Below are 23,881 nucleotides of genomic sequence, written 5' to 3' on the forward strand. Positions count from 1 at the left end.
GTGTGTAAAAACTGTGTTTTATAATAATTTTATGAAAGGTTGCACTTGTTGAAGAAATCAGGAAACTCTGTTGAAAAGCAATATTAAAATAGTTAAAACGTCATCCATTCATGCATTTGTCATTCATTCATTCACTCAGCAAACATTCCTTGTGGGTTTATTATGCTCCTGGTACTTGTACACATCACAGGGACTCAAGAAGAGGGGAGACACACCAGTAAATCAGCAACTAACATGGTGTGAGATACACACTTTTGGAAAAGCATAGCCAGGGCATGATGTGGGCACAGAAAATTGACAAGGGGAAGGTACATCAGAGATAGAACCCTGGGGGTGGTGCTTTTAGAGGAGTTTGGGGGAAAGAAGAAGAGGAAGGGCATTCTGGGCAAGGGGAACTGCCGACTGGGAGCAGAGAGAAGGGAACTAGCCGGACCCCATAGAGCACTTTAAGTAGCCCCTTGTGTCTGGAACCTGGATGCCTGGGTGGGGGTGGGATGGCAGGAGTGACTGCTGGGCCAGAGGAATGGGCAGGAGCCTGATTGAAAAGGGCCTTAAGGGCTAAACTAAGGAACCTGAACATGATCCTGAAAGTTACAAAAGGCCAGTGAACATCTTTTAAGCAGAGGAGTGATCTGATCAGCTCTGTGAATTATAAAGAGCATTCTGGAGCGCCAAGGGGGAAAGACTGGAGGAGAAGGGTTAGGCTGTTGGTTGTAGCAATCCAGGAGGGATGCAAAAGAAGCAGTGGTTACTTTAAGAATGCAGAGATGTCGACTTTGGGGGGCGCTAAGGAGGGAATCTGGGTGACTTGCGGATTTCTGGTGGTGCCATTCACTGGGATAGAGGATAAGAGAAAAAGGGAGAGACTGGGATTGGGGTGACTGGGGGACTTCAAATAGGAGGTGCTCCTCAAGCAGCTGGAGTAAGTGTGTGGCGATAAGCAGAGAATTATGGTCCAAAGGTATGGGCTTGGGGCTGGGCAGCAGGTGGGTGGAGGTCCAGCGAGAAGGCTAACGTGGAGCAGAACAGGAGAGAACACGCCCAGCGAAGCCTGGGGCAGGAGGAGAGAGGCCTTGCAGCAAACTGAGAAGAAAGACTAGAAAGGTGAATGGAAGGTGTTCCTCTCCCAGACAGAGGAAGAGAGAGAGCTCTAGGAAGGAGGAGGAGCTCTAGTGGCAAAATGTGTCTCATGGCAAGAAGGGTCAAGAAAGAAGGACAGTAAGAGTGTCCAACAGCTTTGGGACAAGGCGTTGTTCATTGGTGGCATTACTGAGGGCTGCTCCCCTCGTGGGCAGAACTGGAAGCCATGTGGGAGGGAAGTAAAGACAAGGAACAGACAACTTTCCAAGAAGACTGGCTGGAAAGGAAAGAAGAGAAGTAGAGCAGAAGCTCGAGGGAGAAGCGGGATGGAAGTGGGGTTTTTCAAGATGGGGGACAACTGTTCATATTGATAGGATGCTGAGAGCCAGTTGACGGGGGAAGGAAGATACAGGGTAGAGAAAGGAAGATTGATGGAGCAAGGTCCCGGAGGAGGGAGGGAGAAGGGATCCAAGGCCGAGGTGGAAGGATTAGCCTCACATATGAGGAAGGACAGCCCTTTCACTGAGATAGGAGGGAAGGAGGAAAGGATGGGGCCAGACAGATAAGTTTGTTCATGGCAGGGGAGGAAATTGAGGGAGTTCTCGATTGATGGCCTCAATTTTCTCAGTGAAGGAGGAAGCAAGGTGATCTGCTGAGTGGCGTGGGGGAGGGGGGTAGAACAGGAGGTGGTTTAGGAAGAGAGAACATTTGGTATCTATAACTGCTGACAACAGTGGGGGACGGAACTGGCTAGGGACCCAGAAAGATTGGTGGGGAGTACTGAGCACCTAGTGAGTTGGGAGAATATATATTGGGTATGCCCTAAACTCACAACTGTGACACTTTCTCCCAAAGCCTTTGAAAGTCTAGACAGAAGAGCTAGAAATTAAATTGCTAGATTGAGCCAGGGCTGAGTTTTTGCAGATTGACTGTCACAGAAAGGTAAGAGCGTCAAGAAATTATAGGACATGGAGAAGAGCAGGTTGAAATGATGGGCTACTGCATTCAAGGCAGATAGAGGGACACAAAATCAATATTCATCTGCGAGATCAGGAGCAAATAGAAGGGCCCAGGACCCCAAGGCCTCAGTAGGTAGGTGTTTTGGGGAACAAAACAAGTGACGAGCTGAAAGGTACCTGTTGACACACAGTGGGCTGCTGGGGTTTCAGATTATAGAGGCAGACCTGCTCCGCAGGCTTGGAAATTGGTCATCTGACAGCTGATCTTACCTCTTTGTTGAAGCCTTCCTTAGTCCCTCCATCCCCAAACGTTTTTCCCTAGCCTCTGAAGTCTCATATCACTTTGTTTGCAGACAGGTAGTAAAAAGCACATTAAACTGTAACCTCAATGTGAGAGCCAGGAGACCTGGGTTTTGGTCTTATCTCCAGCACCCGTAAGTTCTGTGGCCTTGGCCACATTGTGAGCCACCAAGCAATGGCTATCTGGACCAGTCCTACTTGTTTAGTGACAGATTATTTTGTCCATGAGCATTACGTGCCTCACATCACCTGTATTGGTGGAATTCCTTTGTTTGCTTCCCACCATTCTGTACGACGAGGCCTGGCAGGACCAGGGACCCTCTGCCTTCTATGTCACTCTATTTCACTGCAGTTTCTACATACCCAACATCAAAAGAACCTGGAAGAAATTCTATTGAGGAAGGAAGAGATCTTTTGCTTCATAAAATTTCCACTTTTATTTTAATAGTCTCAAACCCAGCTTTCAAGAGTAGCAAATCCGGGCTTCCCTGGTGGCGCAGTGGTTGAGAATCTGCCTGCTAATGCAGGGGACACGGGTTCGAGCCCTGGTCTGGGAAGATCCCACATGCCACGGAGCAGCTGGGCCCGTGAGCCACAATTGCTGAGCCTGCGCGTCTGGAGCCTGTGCCCCGCGACGGGAGGGGCCGCGATAGAGAAAGGCCCGCGCACCGCGATGAAGAGCGGTCCCCGCACCGCGATGAAGAGTGGCCCCCGCTTGCCGCAACTGGAGAAAGCCCTCGCACGAACCGAAGACCCAACACAGCCAAAAATAAATAAATAAATAAATAAATAAATAAGAAAATCCTTTAAAAAAAAAAAAAATAACTCTCAACTTTAAAAAAAAAAAAAAAAGAGTAGCAAATCCAAGAAACTTATAATGCCATGAAGGCAGACATTCTGGGAGAATAAAAAAAAATAGACCCTTTAAAATCTGAGCTTTGTTTTCTGACTGAGGTCAGCAGAGACAGACCAAATCAACAAGCATGACATGAAGGGCAAATTTGCAATTAAAAGAAGAATAAGGAATTATAAAGATAGATGAGCCCTGTTGACACACGCACCCAAGCCTGCGTGGCCTTGGCCTCGGATGCCAGAAATTAATGCTTTACTCTTTAGCACTCGTCACCTTTGCCTCCGAACAGAAAGGCAAATGCATTAAAATAACAACAATTAGAACACTTACTTAGCTTGGAAGGCATTGTTGGTTCCCCTGTGGTCGAGGTCATGACACAGGCATCCCACAATCACGGCTAAAATTTCCACCTCGGTCAGAATCTCTTGAAACCCGGCGGTCTGGGAAGATGGAAAAACGGCAACAGTCACTGCTCAGGGCAGGCAGGACGGATAAGGCTCGTCTGCTGAGCAGCCATCAGCTCTGTTTTCATACCCACGTCATTCAAGGGAATGATTAACTGCCACCCCCGCGACCAGTGAGTTGGGTGGTCAGTTGCACAGCCCAGGGTCCCCAAGGTGATGAATTAGCTTCACTGGCTGGCACACCAGGACAGAGTTCAGATTATTTTGTTCCCTTTTTGGAGAAGAGGCTGTGCTGTCCAGATACAGTGACAGTTTGGCAAAGGCCCAGAGCAAAATGTGTTTTGTGATTCGACATTTCAAAATGATGAGCGTCTAGGGGTAGGGGAGAGAAGGGGCTGTGAATTTAGAACTGAATGCTATATCCACCAGATGCCGTTCAAATGAAAGCAGGCAAAAGAAAACCCCCCTTTAAAACATATATATATTAAAAGAAGCAGCTTAGAAGTACTCAAACTGTTACATGATGATATTTTAGCAGTTATCTTGTAAAAATCTTAATTCATATTAGCTTGGAGGACAGATGAAATTTATACGGATAGCAAGGCAGTGAGTGTCTTGAAAACTAGAATTTGGCAGGGGATTAGGCAACCCAGAATGAGGATCAGGTGGAGTATCCATTACATGGAATTCTTTTCTATTACCCTCTGGTAGCTTGCTCGTGAAATGCATGGGTGTGGTGTAATATCTCTGGGGGGCAGTGTGATGTAATTACATAATCAGGAGCCAAAATGGTTCTCTGGTTCCTGCTGTCCTTTCATTAGTTTAGAAGAGAAAGTGAACTTATGGAAAAGCAGGTCTATGTATTTTCTTGATCTAAGGCCTTTATGTCTCCCCCTTTTACTTTGTAAGTCTCCCATTTCATTACTTATTAAAATCTTTATCAGAGGGCAGGAGGAGGGGAAAGGTAGAGTTCAAATTGCTTCCCTTTGCATGCGTGTTTTTTCTCCACATCTAACATCACTAGCTAGGATCCTAAGACACTTCTCTTACAGCAATGAACACTTTGTTTTTTAGTTAATTATGTTTTTATTGCAGAAATAACTGAATAATAAAGTTTCTGTGTTGACAATTTTATTTTAAAAGATTGAGTTGGGCCCACTGATACACTTAGAAATATGTATAATTTCATTTGCATAGCAAATGGGAATGTTAATAAGTTATCTGGGGAGGATAAAGTAGCCCATATTAAAGCTGTGTGTGCCCTTCATTTTAAAATTTGGAGCTGGCTGTTGGCTTTAAGTTAATTTTATTCTATTTAAGACATTACCGGTAATAGTTTTTAAAAATTCAAGTTGTAGTAAGAGACTTAGAACCAAAAACAATGGTCCCTCATCCTTCCCCTATCCTGATTCCCAAAGGCAACCACCTTCAGTTTTCTTTTTTATCTAATTTGGTAGGTATTTTCCTCCATATTTCTGTATAGTAGACACATATTATTAGCACTTGGTTATTCATCCTTCCTGTGTGCCCAACACTGTCCTAAGAGAATTACAACCGTTTAACTTACTTAGTTCTCGTAACAGACCTGTGATGTAGGAATTTTATTATCCACCAGTTCAGATGAGGTAACTGAGGCACAAAGAAACTTATGTGCCCTGGGTCTCAGACGTTGCCTACCTGATTGTCACTCTAAATATTATTCGCTGCGGAGCCCGTTAGGTATCCAATTATTGTTTCCTTTGTTATGTAAATGTTTTCATTTCCTGGAGTTAAGATTTCTTTGAACATCTAAGTTGACTCACGTCTGTACAACTCTCCAGTCACACATTTTATTAGATCCCTTCCTGTCCCAGGGATTACCTGCTTTGGCCTGCGCTGTTCCTTGGTCTGGATTCTCTGTCTGCTGCCAGCTTGCCCCTCCTGGGGTTGGTCTCTTATCTCCTGCATCCCACATCTTTCTCTTTCCTTGTTTTTCTCTCTCAGTTTGCGGGAACACATCTGCCAGTGGCTTCATGAGAAAGGGTGTTACTATTTCTTTTACATTGAAGAAGTTGATGTTTTTGAGGCTTTGCATGACTGAAATGTCTTTAATCTATTCTTTTACTCAGTTGTTGGCTTGCCTAACAGTTCTGGGTTGCAACATTTTCACTCAGAATTTCGAAGGACTGCTCTAATGTTTCCTAACTTCCAAAGTTGCTTTTAAGAAGTATAAATCATTCTTATTCCCAATCCTTTGAATGGTACTTGATTTTCTCTCTTTTAGAATCCTCTCTCTATGCCTGGGGTTTGCCAGTTTCACAAAAATCTGCTTTGGTTTGGGACTTTTTTCCCCATCATTGCTTGATAAACCCTTTCAATCTGAAGGCTCATTGTCTTCAGTATAATGTTCTTGTAATCTTTTTTTTTCCCTTAGTAATTTCTACTTCACTATTTTTTCTGTCCTATTTGAATGGCACTCCAATTGGTTGGACATTGGACTTCTTGTATTGATTTCCTTATTTTCTTTTCCTTTTTTTTTTTAAACATCTTTATTGGAGTATAATTGCTTTACAATGGTGTGTTAGTTTCTGCTGTATAACAAAGTGAATCAGCTATACATATACATATATCCCCATATCTTCTCCCTCTTGGGTCTCCCTCCCACCCTCCCTATCCCACCCCTCTAGGTGGTCACAAAGCACCGAGCTGATCTCCCTGTGCTATGCGGCTGCTTCCCACTAGCTATCTATTTTACATTTGGTAGTGTATATATGTCCAGGCCACTCTCTCACTTCGTCCCAGCTTACCCTTCCCCCTCCCTGTGTCCTCAAGTCCATTCTCTATGTCTGTGTCTTTATTCCTGTCCTGCCCATAGGTTCTTCAGAACCATTTTTTTTTTTTTTTTAGATTCCATATACATGTGTTAGCATATGGTATTTGTTTTTCTCTTTCTGACTTACTTCACTCTGTATGACAGACTCTAGGTCCATCCACCTCACTACAAATAACTCAATTTTGTTTCTTTTTATGGCTGAGTAATATTCCATTGTATATATGCGCCACATCTTCTTTATCCATTCATCTGTCGATGGACACTTAGGTTGCTTCCATGTCCTGGCTATTGTAAATAGAGCTGCAATGAACATTGTGGTACAATTTCCTTATTTTCTTGTCTCTTCTTTCCCATTGCCCATATTGACTTTTCTCCCCTTACTTTCCAGGAGTAATAATATTTTAAATTTATAAGCATTTTCCTGTCTGCTGCTCCTTTTCTAATAGCATGCTATTCTTCTCTCATGGATGCACTATGGTCTCTTCTTTTGAAGATATTAATTATAATTCCTTTGAAATTCTCTTTTGTTCCCTGAATTGTCTGTTACCTCTGAACTCCTTGTCTCTGTATTTGGTGGTTTCCTCAAATGTCTGGTATCCTTGGTAGTCTACTTACTCACGGAAGAGTAAAGCACTGCTATGCTCGCCACACACGCGCACCTGGAGATGGTGTCTGTAGATGGCTAACCTCACCCCAGGGTTAGCAGACGGCCAGCTGGTCCTGCTGCAGGTCCCCATGTGGCAGTATCTAAACTCACTTCCTCTGGACTTTCCAATCTCGTGCTTGGTAATGGCGTGAACACAGGTGTTGGCATCCTGAGAAAAGAGTATGTAGCTTCTCACCTTTGAGGATGTAGACTTTCACTTCATTCTCTTACTTTCAAAGTGCACCTCACGCTAACTTTTCTTGTACTGGTGTCCCCAAGTCTTGGGTTCAGTTTCTCTGGAAAATATTCTGGCTTCCTGAATAGATGGGGGAAGAGTAGTTCTCTGACTACATGGAGAGGGGATGGAGACTTGGGGACTCAGTGTTTTCATTACCCCCTCACTCCCCCTCACCCCATGTTTGTGGTATCTGATGCCTCTGGTTCTTGTGCTTTGACAGCTCCTGGGGGGACACTGTTTCTCATGTGTACCCCTTCCTCCACCCTTTCACCCTGAAGGCACTTGGGTTGGACCTTCCTTTTCTTTGTTAATCTACAAACCATCCTCCCTCCATGAAAAGTGGAATTTGTGTCCATTTCTTGTTCTCCTTGTTGTTTTGGGATAATTTTTGAAAGGATGAGGGGATATAAATGTCTTTCTCTGTCATTTCTGTCACCTTGAAAAGGTAAGTCAGTTTTGTTGGGTTTGGATCTTGCTACTACTAAGTAAATCCTAAAAGTCCCTCAAGTATGAAATAATTATCCATGATACTCTGGAAATCAGTGTTGTAAACACAATGAAAATGCACTGAAATTTAGAGAGATTGTTGCCTGTGAAAATGCTACTGTTTAGAACTAGCTGGTGAATTAGAACAGTAAGAATAGAGGTGGGATAATGTCAAAATAAGGTAATTCAGCTAGAAATTTAATTGGAAGATAAAATCGAATGCCATCTAATAGACTCACGTTCAAAACCCTGAATCATTGTTAAGCCATCGGTTATCACGCATTGTATAATATGATGGACTATATTTTGCTGTAAGTTTCTATGCACCCACTCCTGCCACCCCCACTACCCCTGTCCCTTCTTAGAAACCCAGCATCTAGCTCTTAAACTATTTGTATCACAGATAGTTTTGAGAGTTTAATAAAAGCCACAGACCTTCTTCCCTGAAATTACGCTCTGATTTTATGGTGTTCAAAGAACGTGGAGCCCACCTCTGGATCCTCGGAATAAAGAATCCCTGAAGCACAGCACACACACCGTCACACGAAACATATTTACCTCTCTTGACTGTGGTACCTGAGTTACTGAAGCAGCACCTATCTCTTGACTGTGACTTAAAGCTGCCTGGTAAGTGGTTTCTGAGAATTGTCAGGCCCGAAAAGTATCCGCCTGCCACTAAGTGTCCATTTGCCCCTCCCCACCTTCATTCATCTTCTTTCTAGTCCTATCCATTCTGACCTACACCTAACACACACTGAGGAGAAAAAGTCAACTGCCTGCTGAAGACAACATACTTTCAAAAGAGAACAGAGTGGCAGCAGGAAGTATATGTTAATGTGTTTCTCCTATGCTTAATTCTATTTTATTTTAATTTTCAAATAAAATGATATATTTGCTGCTCCTTATCCAATAATTATGGGTTTTTATTGACCACTACTTTATTCTATCCTCTCACCTGTATTCCCCCACGGTCCATATCAGAAATATATAGGTATATGGTAAAGCAGTGAATACCATATAGCTAAGTAAAGAGATAGCCACGGCATACAGAGCCATGTCACCCTCTCCAGAAAAGCCTGTGACTACCGTCTGAGCAGGTCTCCTGTGACAGTCCTCCACTGGGTTAAATGTATACTGGCATAACCTTATTCCCAGCCATTAGAGCATATAATCACTGGAACGCAAAAGGACCCAAACAATAAGATTGATTCGAAGGGTTTCTTTAACTACACAGTAGTTTCCTACCATTTAGTCAACATAAAATTTAAACCAGTGAGGATGTGCATCAAAATATTACCAGTAGTGGGGTCATGGATGACTTAAAAATTTTTTCCTTTGTGCCCAAAATTTCCATAAAGAACGTTTATTCATTAGAATACATATACATTATGTGTGTGTGTATGTAAATTCTTTTTTGTTTTAGAAATAAGCCCGTGTTTCATCAATATGTCCTAGCTTGGAATAAAACAGTGACATCCTGAAAAGTGTCCATTCATTCATTTATTCATTGAGCAAATGTTGATTCAGCGTTTACTCCATTGCAGGTTGGAACAGAGAGCTAAGGAAGACAGGTGCATCTGGCCCTTGTTGCACATATAGTCTGGTCATGCCTTGTGCCAACCAGAAGAGTGCCACGGAGCACTCTTTTCTAGTGAGAAACTCTCACAACATGGGTTGCAATTTGTGGCAGAAAGTGATGGTGAGAGTGGCTAGCTCCTGCTTTGTTTCTGGAGATGGTGCATCATGGTCTGCACACCCCTTGTCATGTATGCAGCTACGGTGCGGGAATCTGAGAAAGTGATGCCAGAAATTCTGCCTTCACGTTTCTTTTTAACTTGGCTGTCAGAGGTACTGAATGACGAGGAATTTCCTGGATAATTCTGTTGATTCTGAGATCTGGCAGATGGCGGACTAAGAGGGAGGGAATCCAGTGATGTACTGGAAATTCCTAACGGTCCCAGAAATTCCAAACCGAAGAAGGTCCTTGGCTCCAAATGCTCCTCCATGGATGCTGGCAGCGGGCAGTGCAGTGGAGCCTTCCACGGATTGGCTGAGGTTAAGAGAGAGCATGATGGGCTTTTGTAGAGCCTTTCTTCTCCCCTTCATCTTTCTCTTTCCTTGGATTAGAAGAGCAAAGAGGACTGCTCAGACCATTCCAAGAGGTTTGGAAGAACATAGTTTCTCAAGGAAGTGCCTTCTCTAGAAGAATCTGCACACCATATCCCTAATCGTGTCATCATGTCTCAACTGATCTAAACATGACTTCATACCTTAGAAATGATGTGAGCTTGGGGCCGAAAGGTAGCATTTAGAGAAGCAGCATTTAATTCCTGGTGTTTCTTAATTTCTGGTATGCAGTGTTGCAGGGGCCCTCTCTGGGGCCTTTGTTTGGTATATTATTAAAATCAAATTTACTGTAGCCAAAGAATGCTTGTTGAGGGTTTCATTGTAAATGCCACATACAAAGTGTGTTGGTCTTCTAAAGAACGTCGCAAATTACAATGCTGATGGCTGGTCCAGCTGTGCTAGGCCATCCTTCACATGCGGTGTCTATCAGTGAAACTTAGATCTCCTAACAAGGATGGAAGGTTCTGTGAGAAGGGTGCCTCAATCACCCTCCCAATTCAGCCCATATCCCAGTTGAGTGGATCAGAGTAGTAAGAGAATTAAGCCGGCAAGTTTGGGCTTCACAGGCATTTAAAGCAAGTCCAGTGTGCTTTTTTTTGGGATCTATTTTTTTGCTTCAAGATGGAATGGCCACCTCTCAACATGTAAATCCTGGGGGCAGGCTGATGGATACCAACCTATTCAATTTGCTCCAAAGCAGTGATTTTAGGCAGAGGACTTTCTCAAGCTTTAAGATAGAAGTAGATTTCATTTGCTTACCAAGAGTGCTACGAACAAATTTATGCTTAATGCCATATCCTATCTTCCTTTTAAAAAAGATCCTGTCTTTGCCAACCAGAGATAGTGGGTGATGAAAACACAAGGGGGAGAAGAACAGATATTCACACAAGCGCAATCTTCCATTGTGGGAAAAAACCCTACTGGACAAACCATAGCATCTAGATTTAACGGTCATACTCCCTTGGTGTTTACAGAAATGTTTGTCTGCCAATATTTGGGTCTGCTAGGCTGAAAACGAGGCACTTCAGTCCCATTTTCAGGTCCAGATGCCAGAACCTTACCAGCTATTAGGGGATCACCAACCACCAGCACCATGTTTACATGTCTCCTTCACAAAAGCACGCGATAACAACACAAACCAGTTGTAGTCTGTCTGATTTCCACGGGAGTCGGATAGTTTTGATCAAATTTGATTCCCTTTCTTCTCAAGATATTAGTCAATTATTGATTTGGCATTAATTAAATACTGATTTAAGTCCACAATAATCCTTTCCTTATCAAGCTCAGAGTTGGGAAGACCTTACAGTCTACACTTACATACTTTCTTTTACAACCAGAAGCTCCTGAAGGCACTTATTATTAAATTGCAAAACCTAAGTCATGTTTTGGACACAACTTGTCTCTGAATCTCAAATGATATTGCAAATGCTTGTAAGTCTCAGAATGGCAAGGCAGCAAAACTGGTACAAGTATGTATGTTTGAGTAGATGATGCATGAATTTTAAAAAATGAATTGATTGTTATCAATTTTATTTAGTTATTTTTTAACCACCTCCTTGACTTAATTTTTAACCTACTTGTTATCCTAATTTTATAAAATCAGCTATTTTGTAAAGTTAAAAGCATATGAAAAATAGAATTCTGTATTGAACCCCCATGTACTCATTACCTAACTTCAGGAGGAAGCCATGTTCCACTATCTTGTTTCAGCTATCTCTTCACATGCACGGTTTTGTCTGTTTGCTAGAATATTTCAAGGCAAACCTCTGGCATCTGTCAATACTCTTTATTTCATTCTCAAGAGGTCTTGATGTGGTCAAAGAAAAATCAGTCAATATATCTCTGCTCTCATATTTCGATAAAATGTGTGAAAACAAATACAAATGGTAAAAGGAAAATTTCAGAGTAACTATCTTAAGACTTTAAAAATTGAGTTTTTTACTTCAATTTAGATAATACGAAAAACAAAGCTACATGTATGTAGCATGCATACTGTATTTCAAAAAGAGACAAAAGAAAAACCATATTAGATTCTTAAGGACTCAGTTTGCAATACTAAGAATATATGCGCTTTATGATTTTTTGGATAAAGATAGCATGTTTTTTCATGTTTAGAAATATGGATTATATTTTATGATAAATTACGAGTGAATTGAATATAATATAACATGCGGTGTGTGAGCACAGAAAATGAAGCAGATCACCTGGTGCATGTTAATTGTGCAGACAGACAGTCCTCTCCAAGTGACACAAAAAAGCCAGGTTGATGAATTTCAAGAATATGAGGCCTCTTCAAAACTTACCCAAATTTTTATTAGGCATCATTGAGCTAAAATTAAACACGAGACTAGTGAAAAAAAACTTTTAAAAGTTCCCAGCTTGACACCCTTAGGTGCCAAGTTTCAGCCTCAAGAAGGTGCCGCTACTAAGTCATAAACCATGGAAAATGGAGGCTGTGAAAAATGACTGGGGCTCTACTCCTGGGTCTCCCTGACCTGGAGGATTTGGCTGGCGTCATAAAATACAGAGTGACAGATTAAGCAGTTTACCAACACCATAAAAATCTCAGGAATAAATTCACTGTAATCAAAAATCCTATATTGTAACTAGGCAGCCCCAGCCCTGAAACCACAAACATTTCCTGACAAGCCTGTGTCCATGGACAAGAGCTTATACTCTCCCTGAAACACCGGCATGATTATGTTCATACACTTTTACAATTTACGTGTCCTAAGAAAAATACTCAGCTCTGGCTGATGGTGCGGGAGAATTTATTTTCACTAGAAAGGGAATGACCCATAACTCACGAATGGCAGCGCTTAAAGTGAGTTATGGAGGGTACTCTCCTGTGTGAGGAAATGGATTGCATTATCCTTCTGCCCAATTGTTTGTTTGATTATTAGCACACCAGGTTATTAAGTATGTGCGGCTTTGCCTTTTTCCTTTTGTAAAATAAGTGTGGATAAAGGGAATGTCAGCTAGAAGCATGGGGTGCCTCACTGGAGCTCTGAGAGGTGGCCAGAGAGAATAAAAATAGAACCCTTCTTAAATGATTAAAAGCCAGAGTCTTAAATGTAATTTAAACACAGTATTCAAATTAATTAGCTCCATAGTGCCCAGTGCTGATATTCTGCAAAAGCATTAAAAATCACTCCTTTCCTAAATTAAAAATTTGCCTTCTTTGAAGTTACATTGGAATTCAAGATATACCTACATGACGATTAAAGAATTGGTGTTTCTAACATACAGATTTTATTGTATTATTCTGATAATGCTGCTATTTATTATAAAGTAAATATAACTAGTTACTACTTATAGTGATAAGGAAATGCGATGTAAAGTGATGTTTGATGATAATAAATACTGTTATTGTTTGTTACTTTGTTACTGTGAATTACAGAACAAAACCGTAGATCTCTTTGTACCTTCCAACGTTACAATCTACAAAGAAACTAGATTTCCGTCAAGATTAGGATTCTGGTTATTGAGCAAAAATATTTTATTTGAAAATTCAACTGCTTCTGTCCTTCTCTGGGTTGGAAGGGGAGGAAGAATTACAACTGTGCTTCTAAGATCTCCTTCCAGAAGGAATTTTCTACCTAAAAAATCAAGGACTTCCCTGCAAATGGCAGACAGAGGACAGCACATTATCCTCAAGCTAGTGAACAGGACGGATTTTTCTTCCTAAACGTCCCTTCTGCTCTCTAGTTTGAATTATCAGTAAAATGGCTCGGCTTATCTCTGAAAATAACCTTGTTGACAACCCAAATATGGACTTAAACGTGCTACCCCCACATTTAAGATTTAAGAAGCCCCCAGTAAATGTCAGGAGGTGTCAATGTGTTTGCTGCGATACTTGGTTATTATTAGTGTTTAACTGCAATTCCCAACCAGCACCAGGCCGCCAGCACCACCATAAATTTTAATGTGATCATGTGCTCGTCTCTTTTCATATCCAGTGAATTCTACAAGATCATAATATTCTATATGAACCCTAGCTGAACCTTAGTGCGATAGGAAGAAAGAACAAGATTTCTAGCAATGATAGTTGTTCATCATTTTATAGTTTTTTGAAAAACTGGACACTGAGCAGCATGGGTCCCTGAATAATATCACCCTAAGCTGAATCCACTCATTCAGTGAATCTTTATTGAGCCCTACAGGATACTGGGCGCGGCCCAAAGTGCTAATGAGTACATTTATGGGATAGTGAAGAATACTGACTCTTAAGGAAACCTGTTTTTCCATATCAGAAATCTGTCAGATTAAATCTGACTAAATCTGTCAGAGCTCATACATCATTTATAAAACCGAAAAACGCCTCTGCAACCTTGGCATCACCACATGCCTTTTTATTTGACAGAATACAAACAAAAGCATGGTCGGTTCCTGTATCTGGTCTACATTGTGCATATAAGAAATGTGCTTATCGTCTCTCATTATGTATGTGCTTGCTGGAATATTTATTCTACAAGCTTCTATAAATAAAGAGAATTTGTATAATTATTCTTGATCTATCTGCAGGTTTTTATTCCCTGTTTTAAACACAAATAGTAACTGGCACTGCAGACTGCATTTATCCGAGGAATTAAAAATATTTGGTAAATTTTAACTACCTAAATATCTCTTTAGAAGCAAAGAATAAGATTGAAGCTTTCATTTTAATATTTGGAATTTCAGGCCAGAGGCTTGTAATAATTTAATAAGTCATTAACAGGATTCCCAGTGAACTAAATTTCCACCGTTTATGCATCAAATTGCCTATCCTACAATGCAGTTTGTTCTTTTTCTTTTTAATTTCTAAAGGAACAAAACCTCTTTGTTACCTAAACATGAGGTGGAATACTTTTGCAAAACATGATTATGAATGAATGAATAACTTTATATTCTGTGTTTGAAATTATTTTAGGGTTAAAGGTTGGGAAACCGGTTCTTATACGTATAATTTGCTTGCTCAGTTGTACATCGTGTCATACTTTGCTCATCAATGACACACAAATGTGCATCTTCCCATTCCCGGAGACAATGGGCTTGGAAAAATACATACCCACAGATGTTAGACACATGGAGAGTGCCGTACTATTTACACTAATAGCCTCTGCGGGCAAGGAGGCAGCCCTAATACAGGTCCGTCTTGATAGGAGGGGCTCTTTTCGGACACACTGGCTTTGTTGGTGTCTCTTTTAAGAAAAGAGTGTGGCGTGTGTGTCTCAGTATTTCTTGTCTTAGAAGAAAAGAAGCATTTTCAGGGAATGTTGGTAAGGTTTCCCCCCTCCCCCCCACTCCTTTCCAGGCAACTGGCTGGGAAACTTTGCCTTGGAGTGCCATCTAGAGGAAAATTTCATGCACATGCGCCATGCTTTCTTGGCTTTGTGACTCAGGCTGAATGAATGAATCCAGGGGTTAATGTATGATGATTTTTTACTTTCATTTTTTGGTTCTAACTCAACACATACAAATGGAATATGAGATAACTAGAATGGAAATAAAATCACTGATGAGAACAAAACAGTGAAAGACCCTAACAGTCTTCAGGAGTACCTGAAGCATTAGTGCCCACTCATGGAGAAAAGTAGGTTATCATTTTGCCAGTTTGCCTACTGAGGTCGTATTCCAGAAGTTAGAATTGATGAGGGAATTAAGTTCACTTTTTCTTCCCTGATCAAGTAATATTTGTTATTTCTATAATTATTTTCTTAGTGAAAAAATTCTGATTAACCAGGCTGCCCATGGTCAAGTTGGAGAGGAGACTGCTTGTGTTAGGGACAAACAAAAGTTGACATTTTCAACCTCCTGAAACCCTTAGTCAAGTTCAGCAACATTTAATGAGCAGAAAATAATATCTTTTCCAGATGTGGCTATTCTATTCAATGTGAGGGAGAAAAAAATAACATTCACCAATGTATTTTTCCCAAAGTCATGTTTTTATTTTGCAACCTCTGCCCACCCTACCCCCCAGCCCCACCCCCAACCAGGAGAACTTTAAGAGTGAATTCTTCTCTTTTTGAGCTAGTATTAATACAAAAACAAAACCCAGACTTTCTCAAACAGTGATACTCTTCAAGGCTGCTGAGCGGACTTGCAAAAACGACTATACTCTTGAAATATTTTCTCAGTAAGAGTACCTCCATTGTGGTTGACATAGTTTGAGAGTTCTGCTGTCTTCAATTTCTCGAAAAGGTTCAAGATTGTCCATATTGTGGAAACATTTACCAAAGAAAACTGGGTATGGATTCCATTTTCTCCTAAGTGTCCACCTGACCCCGAAGCTCTTGCCAGCTTCCCCCATCCCAATTATTTTAAGGCTTGTCGTAAAATCTATTTCTGCTGTTGACATCTCTAACCCTTTGTTGAACAAGGTTCCCGCTTACTTATTTTGGTAATTCACCACAAATCCATATGTTTTCCAAAATAACAGGTTAATAATTTCTTTATTAAATGTCCTCTGTGAGCCATGTACATAAACTCTGCATACAGAAAGTTATTCCTTGTCTACTGAGGTCTGATACGGAAAAGCAAGACGAAAGGGTTTTTTTGGTATTTTTTTTCATGTAATTTTGGCACTTGAGCAATTAAGGCTCACAGCTCAAAGCATCTTCCTTCCTCACTTGGCTGCTTTCATGGTGTATGTTACAGCGAGATGGGGCCAGTCCAGTTTTTCCAGATTATTCTCCTTGCTCCTTAAGCAGTTGAGGACCCAAAAACCAAGTCCTTGAGTATAACAATGAAGACATTTTGGTCTCATTTTCTTATGCTACATGTGCATTTGAGTTCAAGTCAATCCAACACAAATTTGTTGAAAACCTACCAAGTACATGATTGAGTATAGGGTGCTGGTGATGATCTCAACAGATAGATAAATTAAGATTATTGCAGGAACAACAAATTATCTCTTTAGCCTCAAGCTGCTTACTTTATAGGAGAATGAGAGATCTTTAACTTAAAATACACAGCAGAAAGAAAGATGTGTTGTACTAGGCACAGTGCAGAGAAGTAAGTAATTACTGATGATTGCTGATGATTACTGAAATTATTGATGATTAATGGAAAGCAAAGACTTCACGGGAAAACTGGCATTAGATCAACGCCTTTTAAAGAATGAGTAAAATTTTAGTAGGCAAAGAAGGGGGCAGAACATTTCATGAGGAAGGAACAGAAGTCTTCCTTCATGTGGACCAAAGGAAAATGTCATTTGGAGTTCCTTCTTTTGGGTTTAAATTTTAATCTGGGTGCAAAGATGTAAGGTATTTGGATTTATGTTATGAGAATCCAAAACAGGTCTTCTCTTTTTTGCGTGTGTGGTAAATATGTTTACACACACACATATGGGCACATATATATGTATATGTCACCAGGAGGCCAAAGAAACCAATATATTTAAGCCAGAAACCATTTTACTTGATGATAGCTTAACAGTGTAAGTGCAAATAAAACCAAAACAAGCCTTATTTTTTGCCAGCAAATGGAGGTGAATAGAGGATTTTGTTTCAGTCTTTGCCACAAACATTTCCTTTTAGATTAAATTCCAAGGCTTACATCTGGCCAGCTGCCCTGGCTGTCTCCATTAAAACAGACTGGCCACATTAACTGAGTTACGGCATCTGGAGCAAAGGTTTGAAGCCTAGTGTACCCCTAAACCCTGAGAGCATTCACTCCTACTCCTTCCTTCCCGGGGTCTCCCTGGACCTTCTCTCAGATAAGCATCTCTCAGGATTCCCGTGTCCCTGGGGGCAATGTTCACACACCCCTTCTTTGGCTTTCTACCAGCCTAGAAAGTCTTATCCAGTGGATCTCTTTGTTTAGTCATTCATCCCCATATCCTCTGCAAAAAGATTGCTTTGAAAATCCAAGCATTTCTTTTGTTAAAAAAAAACAGTTTCCCAAGATAAAACATTAAAAAGAGACTAAAGCAATCATTCCAAGACTACACCTGCTTCAAGGTGTCAGTGATTTTACAGCCTTAAAGCTCAGAGATCATTGTGAAATATAGACACCCATCACCAGGGTAGGTAAGTTCCAACATAAAATAAGTCACAGGGCAATTTGTCAGAGAAACGGGAACGTGAAGGGGAAGCCTGTATGTAGGTCCTCACAAATGACAGATGACCTTCCATCGTCACCGAACACACTTACAGTTAACATCGCGAACATCAGCTGGCACACGTTGAAGGCATGTCTCCAGTTGTGGTACAGAACCATCCGATAATTCTTCCTTACTGTCAGAAGCCACCTACACAGTGTCTGAAATGGGAAGGGAAAGGTTATGTCAGGAAGTTGTATGTATCTCCGGTGGACCATTACCAAAATGATGCCTTCTGTCTGAGTAACCCTCAACCGTCGAAGTCCTTCCACAAACATCTCACACGATTCTCATGGTAATCCCACCAGGTGTGCAGAGAAAGTATTAACTTCCCCAATTTATATTTGGGAAACCTGAGGCTCAAAGTGGCTACCATGCTGTTCCAGGTGCACTCCTGGGATCGCCCATGACAGAACATCTTACCTCATAATCGATTTTAAATTTCTGTACCATCCCCAGCTCCATGAACATCCGAAGAGCAGCCGTGATCATGGCATCAACGTCGAGAGAAAAGTCATCAAAGTGTATGTCGTTGATGGCAAGTTCTGACACCAAAGGGATGTTGGCTGCCTACAAAAGCAGAAGACATAAGTCAAGCCAAGTTCACCAGCTTTCCCAAACCCTTCATCTTGCTCTCCTCTCCTGCTTATCAGACGTGCCACATAAATCAGACCTGACCTGCACTTACACTCTGATACAGCTAAAGTTTGAGCTGGAAATGTCTTTTGTTTCGGAACTGCTAATGCCCCAAGCAAATGAAGGGGGTAGGGGAGAGGGAAGCTAATCTGAAGAAAAAATATACACACTGGATCTAGTCTGCAGAATTTAGAATACAAAGCAGTCTAGTTTACTGAAACTGCAGTCATACAGTATATTCTGATGCATATTACAGAACACTAAACACAAGAAACATCTGGGCAGCCAGCAGCTGTGAATTTTGATTGCCACTATTCAGGAGAAGGACATGGGAATACACCACTTTGCCTTGTTTCTTGCATCCTTATATCCTGTAGCTGTGTACTTGCTCTTTGTTACACACATGTTCTGCATATTCAGAAAGATGGAAAGGATCAGACAGCACATTTCTAGTGCAAAATGTGATTCTTAATAGGATAGAGATGTTTGGAGCATATGTTTCATTGAAGGAATAAATTTGCAATATAGTTTAGTGTCATTCTATAAAAACATCACAACGTAATTATAATACTGGTCGTACATATTCAGTGTTTTCAAAACACTCATGTTAAGCAGCTGTCAGTCAGTTGCCCTACACAAACTTAAAGGGCATAAAAAGTCTTTGGGAATAATTATTTTTGCTGGTTTCATTGGGCCACTCTTGGTAAGGGAATCATTTCTATGTTTTCAGATTATCAGGGACCATTCGGTATTCACATTCCTAGTCTATTCACTGGGTGTAAACTACCCAAAGAGTAATTTATGCCCTGGGACCACTTTGGCCAAGCAATGAAATCCAACTCTGCTCACTCTAAGCATCCCAGAAACCACTGAATCAATCCTTCCTTCTCAGCCCCATGCTCCTCCATAGGAGCACACACCTCTAGGCTAAAATCCAAACACTGGTTATTCACCACAACATGGAAGAACAATGAACAAATACATACATTATGGGACAATTTGCCTGCTATTCTGCTGATTGTTTATTTTTGTTAAAAATTAATCAGCTTATCTTTCAGTGAATCATTTTACTATATTAACGTATTTGTAGAATCTAGCTCCTTGGAATGAAAAAGGTAAGGCTTGTGAAATTCAAACACGGTGGTGGTGGAAATAGTCTTTGTGTGTAGGTGTCCTTGTTTGGAGTTCCTGGCCTCATGCGAAGCACTTTAACACCTTGCTTTTTGCTTTAAAAATAATTTAAAATCAGGGACTTCCCTGGTGGTCCAGTGGCTAAGACTCCACGCTCCCAATGCAGGGGGCCCAGGTTTGATCCCTGGTCAGGGAACTAGATCCTGCGTGCCACAACTAAGACCCAGCACAACCAAATAAATAAAGAAATATTAAAAAAATGATTTAGGGCTTCCCTGGTAGCGCAGTGGTTGAGAATCTGCCTGCCAATGCAGGGGACACGGGTTCGAGCCCTGGTCTGGGAAGATCCCACATGCCGCGGAGCAACTAGCCCCGTGAGCCACAACTACTGAGCCTGTGCGTCTGGAGCCTGTGCTCCGCAACAAGAGAGTCCTGCGCACCGCGATGAAGAGTGGCCCCCGCTGGCCGCAACTAGAGAAAGCCCTCGCACAGAAACGAAGACCCAACAGAGCCAAAAATAAATATTAAAAAAAAATTAATTAATTTAAAAAATAATAATAATTTAAAATCAAAGTTATACATGCACATAGTTTTAAGAGTAAGTTAGATCTGCAAGGTTAGTTACACACGCGTGCATGCGCACAAACACACACACACACTACCAGAACTCTTCCAGTACCAAAAATTTCCCTTACCTAGAGGCAACCACGTTCAAATCATCTAGATACACTTTTTTTGGGTATTTGGCAAAGTAAGGTGCTTGTGATTTTATTTTTAAATTATTTTCTGATTTAAGCACTATCTACTAACTCCCCCCCATTGAAGATGAAGATGAAGCTGTCTTACACTGTATCTGTCAACCTCTGCTACCTCATACACTATCCCTTCTCACTCCCCAGTATAATAATATAATAACTTTGTTTAGAGCAATATTCAGGGTTTATACTATAATGACTCTGTAAAAGATATTCATAGCTAAGTCATTGCAATTTAGTATGATTACTTTTCCTTTCCTTGACAGCATTTTGTATTCTCAGAGTTAGTAACTGTCTTCCTTAATGTGCGCTTAGTTTTCTCCATCCTTATCACTAATTCAACCTCGAAACTCTCCACCAATTGTCTAAATCTCATGTGAAAATATTCAGATACTTTGGGTATTCCATCAGTTTTATGAAGAAGTCTCTGTTGGAACTTTCTGAACTGCGATCTGGACTGGCAGCCTTCTCAGCCTGGTATATAGCTTTCATCCTGGATGTTTCTTCACCATAATTTTGGGGGTGTCTTCATCTCTCTTTTATTTCTGTATCCCACATCTTTCTCTTTTCTGGCTCTCTCCTTATTTTGGTGAGACATGTCTTCCAATAGCTTCCCAAGAAAAGGTGTGTGTGCTGGGTAAATTTATGAGAGCTTGCATGTCTGAAATGTCTTCATATTATTGTCACATTTGATTGATAGTTTGTCTAGGTATCAATTTCTAGGTTGGAAATCATGCCATTAGAATTTTTAAGGCATTCTCTATTAGCTTTAGATGTTACTTTTGACAAGTCAGAAGCTATTGTGAATCCATTACCTTTGAAAATGACTCCTTCTCCCTCTCTGTTTTTGTAGGATCTTCTTTTTGCTTCCAGAGTTCTGAAATATCATGAAAATGTGCCTAGGTGTGAGTTTATTTTCAATCATAATCCTAGGTACCTGGTGTGCCCTTTAATCTGGAAAAGTGTGTCCTTTAATTCTAGAAAAAATTGAAAAATGCACTCTTTGATGATTTCTTCCCTTCTTTCCTTTTCTGGAATTCCCTTTATTTGACCTTTGGACTGGTTTTTTCTTTTCTCTGTTTCCTCCTATATTTCATTTCTTTTCTTTTTTCTCTACTTTCTAGGAAATATTCTCTCTCCTTATTCTTGATATTTTAATATCACAGTTTTCATTTCTAAGAGCTCTTCTTTTTTGTCTGGGTTTTAAAACATTTTTTAATAGCACCTTAATTTTGTTTCATGGATTCAATGTCTCCTCTTACCATTCTGAGGATGTTAATAATTCTATTTAATGTTTTCTTCTCCCTTCAGAGTTTACTTCACTCCCTTCATTTTGTTTTAGTCTCTCTCTTTTTTATTGTGGTTAGAAAACACATAGCATAAATTTATCCTCTTAATTTTTAAGTATTGTTAACTATATTTACATTGTTGTACAACAGATGTCTAGAACATTTTCACCTCGTGTGAATGAAACCCTGTACCCAATGAACAACAACTTCCCATTTCCCCCTCCCTCCTGGCAACCACCATTCTCATTTCTGTCTCTATGAATTTGACTTCTTCAGATGCCTCATATAAGTGGAATCATGCAGTACTTGTCCTTTTGTGATTGGCTTATTTCACTTAGAATAATGTCTTCAGGGGCTTCCCTGGTGGCGCAGTGGTTGAGAATCTGCCTGCCAATGCAGGGGACACGGGTTCGTGCCCCGGTCTGGGAAGATCCCACATGCCGCGGAGCAACTGGGCCCGTGAGCCACAATTACTGAGCCTGTGCGTCTGGAGCCTGTGCTCCGCAACAAGAGAGGCCGTGATAGTGAGAGGCCCGTGCACCGCGATGAAGAGTGGCCCCCGCTTGCCACAACTAGAGAAAGCCCTCGCACAGAAACGAAGACCCAACACATCCATAAATAAAAAAAAAAAAAAAAAAAAAGAATAATGTCTTCAGGGTTCATCCATGTTGTACCATATGACAGTATTTCCTTCTTTTTTAAGGCTGAATATTGTTCCATTATATGTATTCACCACAATGGTAAATACATTCTTAATCCACTCGTTGATGGTTTAGCCTCTTTCTCAATCAGCTTATCCTTCCTTAAACATTTTAATATATTTGACTGCTTTAGAGGTATTAGAAGTTTTCCCTAGCTGTGTGGTGATCTTTGGTTTTCAGCCCCCATTTAAAAATGGGGCTCTGAAAGCTTCTATTAGAGCTTCTGGGGGCTTCTCTGAAGAGGGATCTGACTGACCTGTTTCCTTGGGGAAGCTACTGAATGTCTATATCTTCGGGCCTTTGCTCTTTAGCTACTCAGATTCCCCAGAGAAGAATCTTCTGGGTGTTACAGGGATGGGGATTGGAGGAGCTCAGCATTGGTATATCACTTCATTCAATCCCCTTGTTTCCAGCCTGTATTCCTATCCTCAAGCTCTGCACTGCTGTCCCCCTATCCCAAAGACCTGCTATCATACCCGCTTCAGAGGATAAGCCTCCAGCCTCTATGGAGTGGATGTGTGGGATGAAGGATCTGGAGATCTAACTGCTCCTTAGATTCTCCATTTTCTTGTTTATAGCCCTACCTTCATCCCTATTTCCAAAGGTACTTAATTAGCCAATTCCTGAACTATTTGGGGGAGAGGGGTCTGTGGCATAAACCTGTTTACCTCTCAGCTTTTCCCACTTAGCTTATTTTGGCTTTCTTGGATTTGCTGAATTAATATTCATCCATCTGTTTTCTAGCTTTCAAAATTTTGTCATGGTTAAATCCCTTCCCAATTTCTTTATCTTTGAGAATTTATGCCTTTAAAAAAGTCCCTTTATTGTTGTTTTAGTGGGGCTTAAGGAAGGAATAAAAGAAAATGAGTGTGTTTACTCTACCATCTTTATCTAGAAATCATTGAAATTATCTTTATTAAATGATGCCTTAAATGATCAGCTTGGAGAACTCAGAGGTAATCCAGCCTTTGGATTTAGCCCTTTTGTTTCTGTGTGCATGGCCTGGCTGCAACCACGTAGACCTCTTTCTCTTGTTCTGTGTCCCCATGTGTTCACTTGTGTCATCCTGACGTCGCTTATTAGGCTGTAAAAAATCTCAGAGGCAGATGGCATGCTTCTTTCCCTTAGGGAAGCTCCAGAATGACTCTCTACTTCCATCACATGTTTCAGGGTTTTGCATACAGAGAATGCCATGTACTTAGAATGTTCTGTGCTTGTTGTAATTTGTTCAAATTCAAACTCAAATACAACTGGAAAACCACTTCCCAAGAGGGTAGAAGCCTTGTCCCAGAAGACAGAAGTCTTTCTGGTTTCAGGAGAGGAGTTTGGTTCTGCTTTGGCAACCCTCTTACAGCTTGTTGCCAAAGAGCAGAAATGGCGATGG

General features: G+C 40.9%; 1 protein-coding gene across 1 annotated transcript in view; it reads right to left on the minus strand.

Annotated features, from left to right (window-relative positions):
• Positions 1-23,881, minus strand: part of PDE11A (phosphodiesterase 11A) — a 447,087-nt gene that overhangs the window by 76,029 nt on the left and 347,177 nt on the right. The window contains exons 11-13 of the mRNA XM_007190409.2: positions 18,409-18,555; positions 18,039-18,146; positions 3,523-3,632 (exon numbers count right to left, since the gene is read on the minus strand). Coding sequence (XP_007190471.1) covers positions 3,523-3,632; positions 18,039-18,146; positions 18,409-18,555 — 365 coding nt within the window. The remainder of the gene's footprint in view (positions 1-3,522; positions 3,633-18,038; positions 18,147-18,408; positions 18,556-23,881) is intronic.

Source organism: Balaenoptera acutorostrata, chromosome 8 (genome assembly GCF_949987535.1).
Source record: "Balaenoptera acutorostrata chromosome 8, mBalAcu1.1, whole genome shotgun sequence".
Taxonomy (NCBI): domain Eukaryota; kingdom Metazoa; phylum Chordata; class Mammalia; order Artiodactyla; family Balaenopteridae; genus Balaenoptera; species Balaenoptera acutorostrata.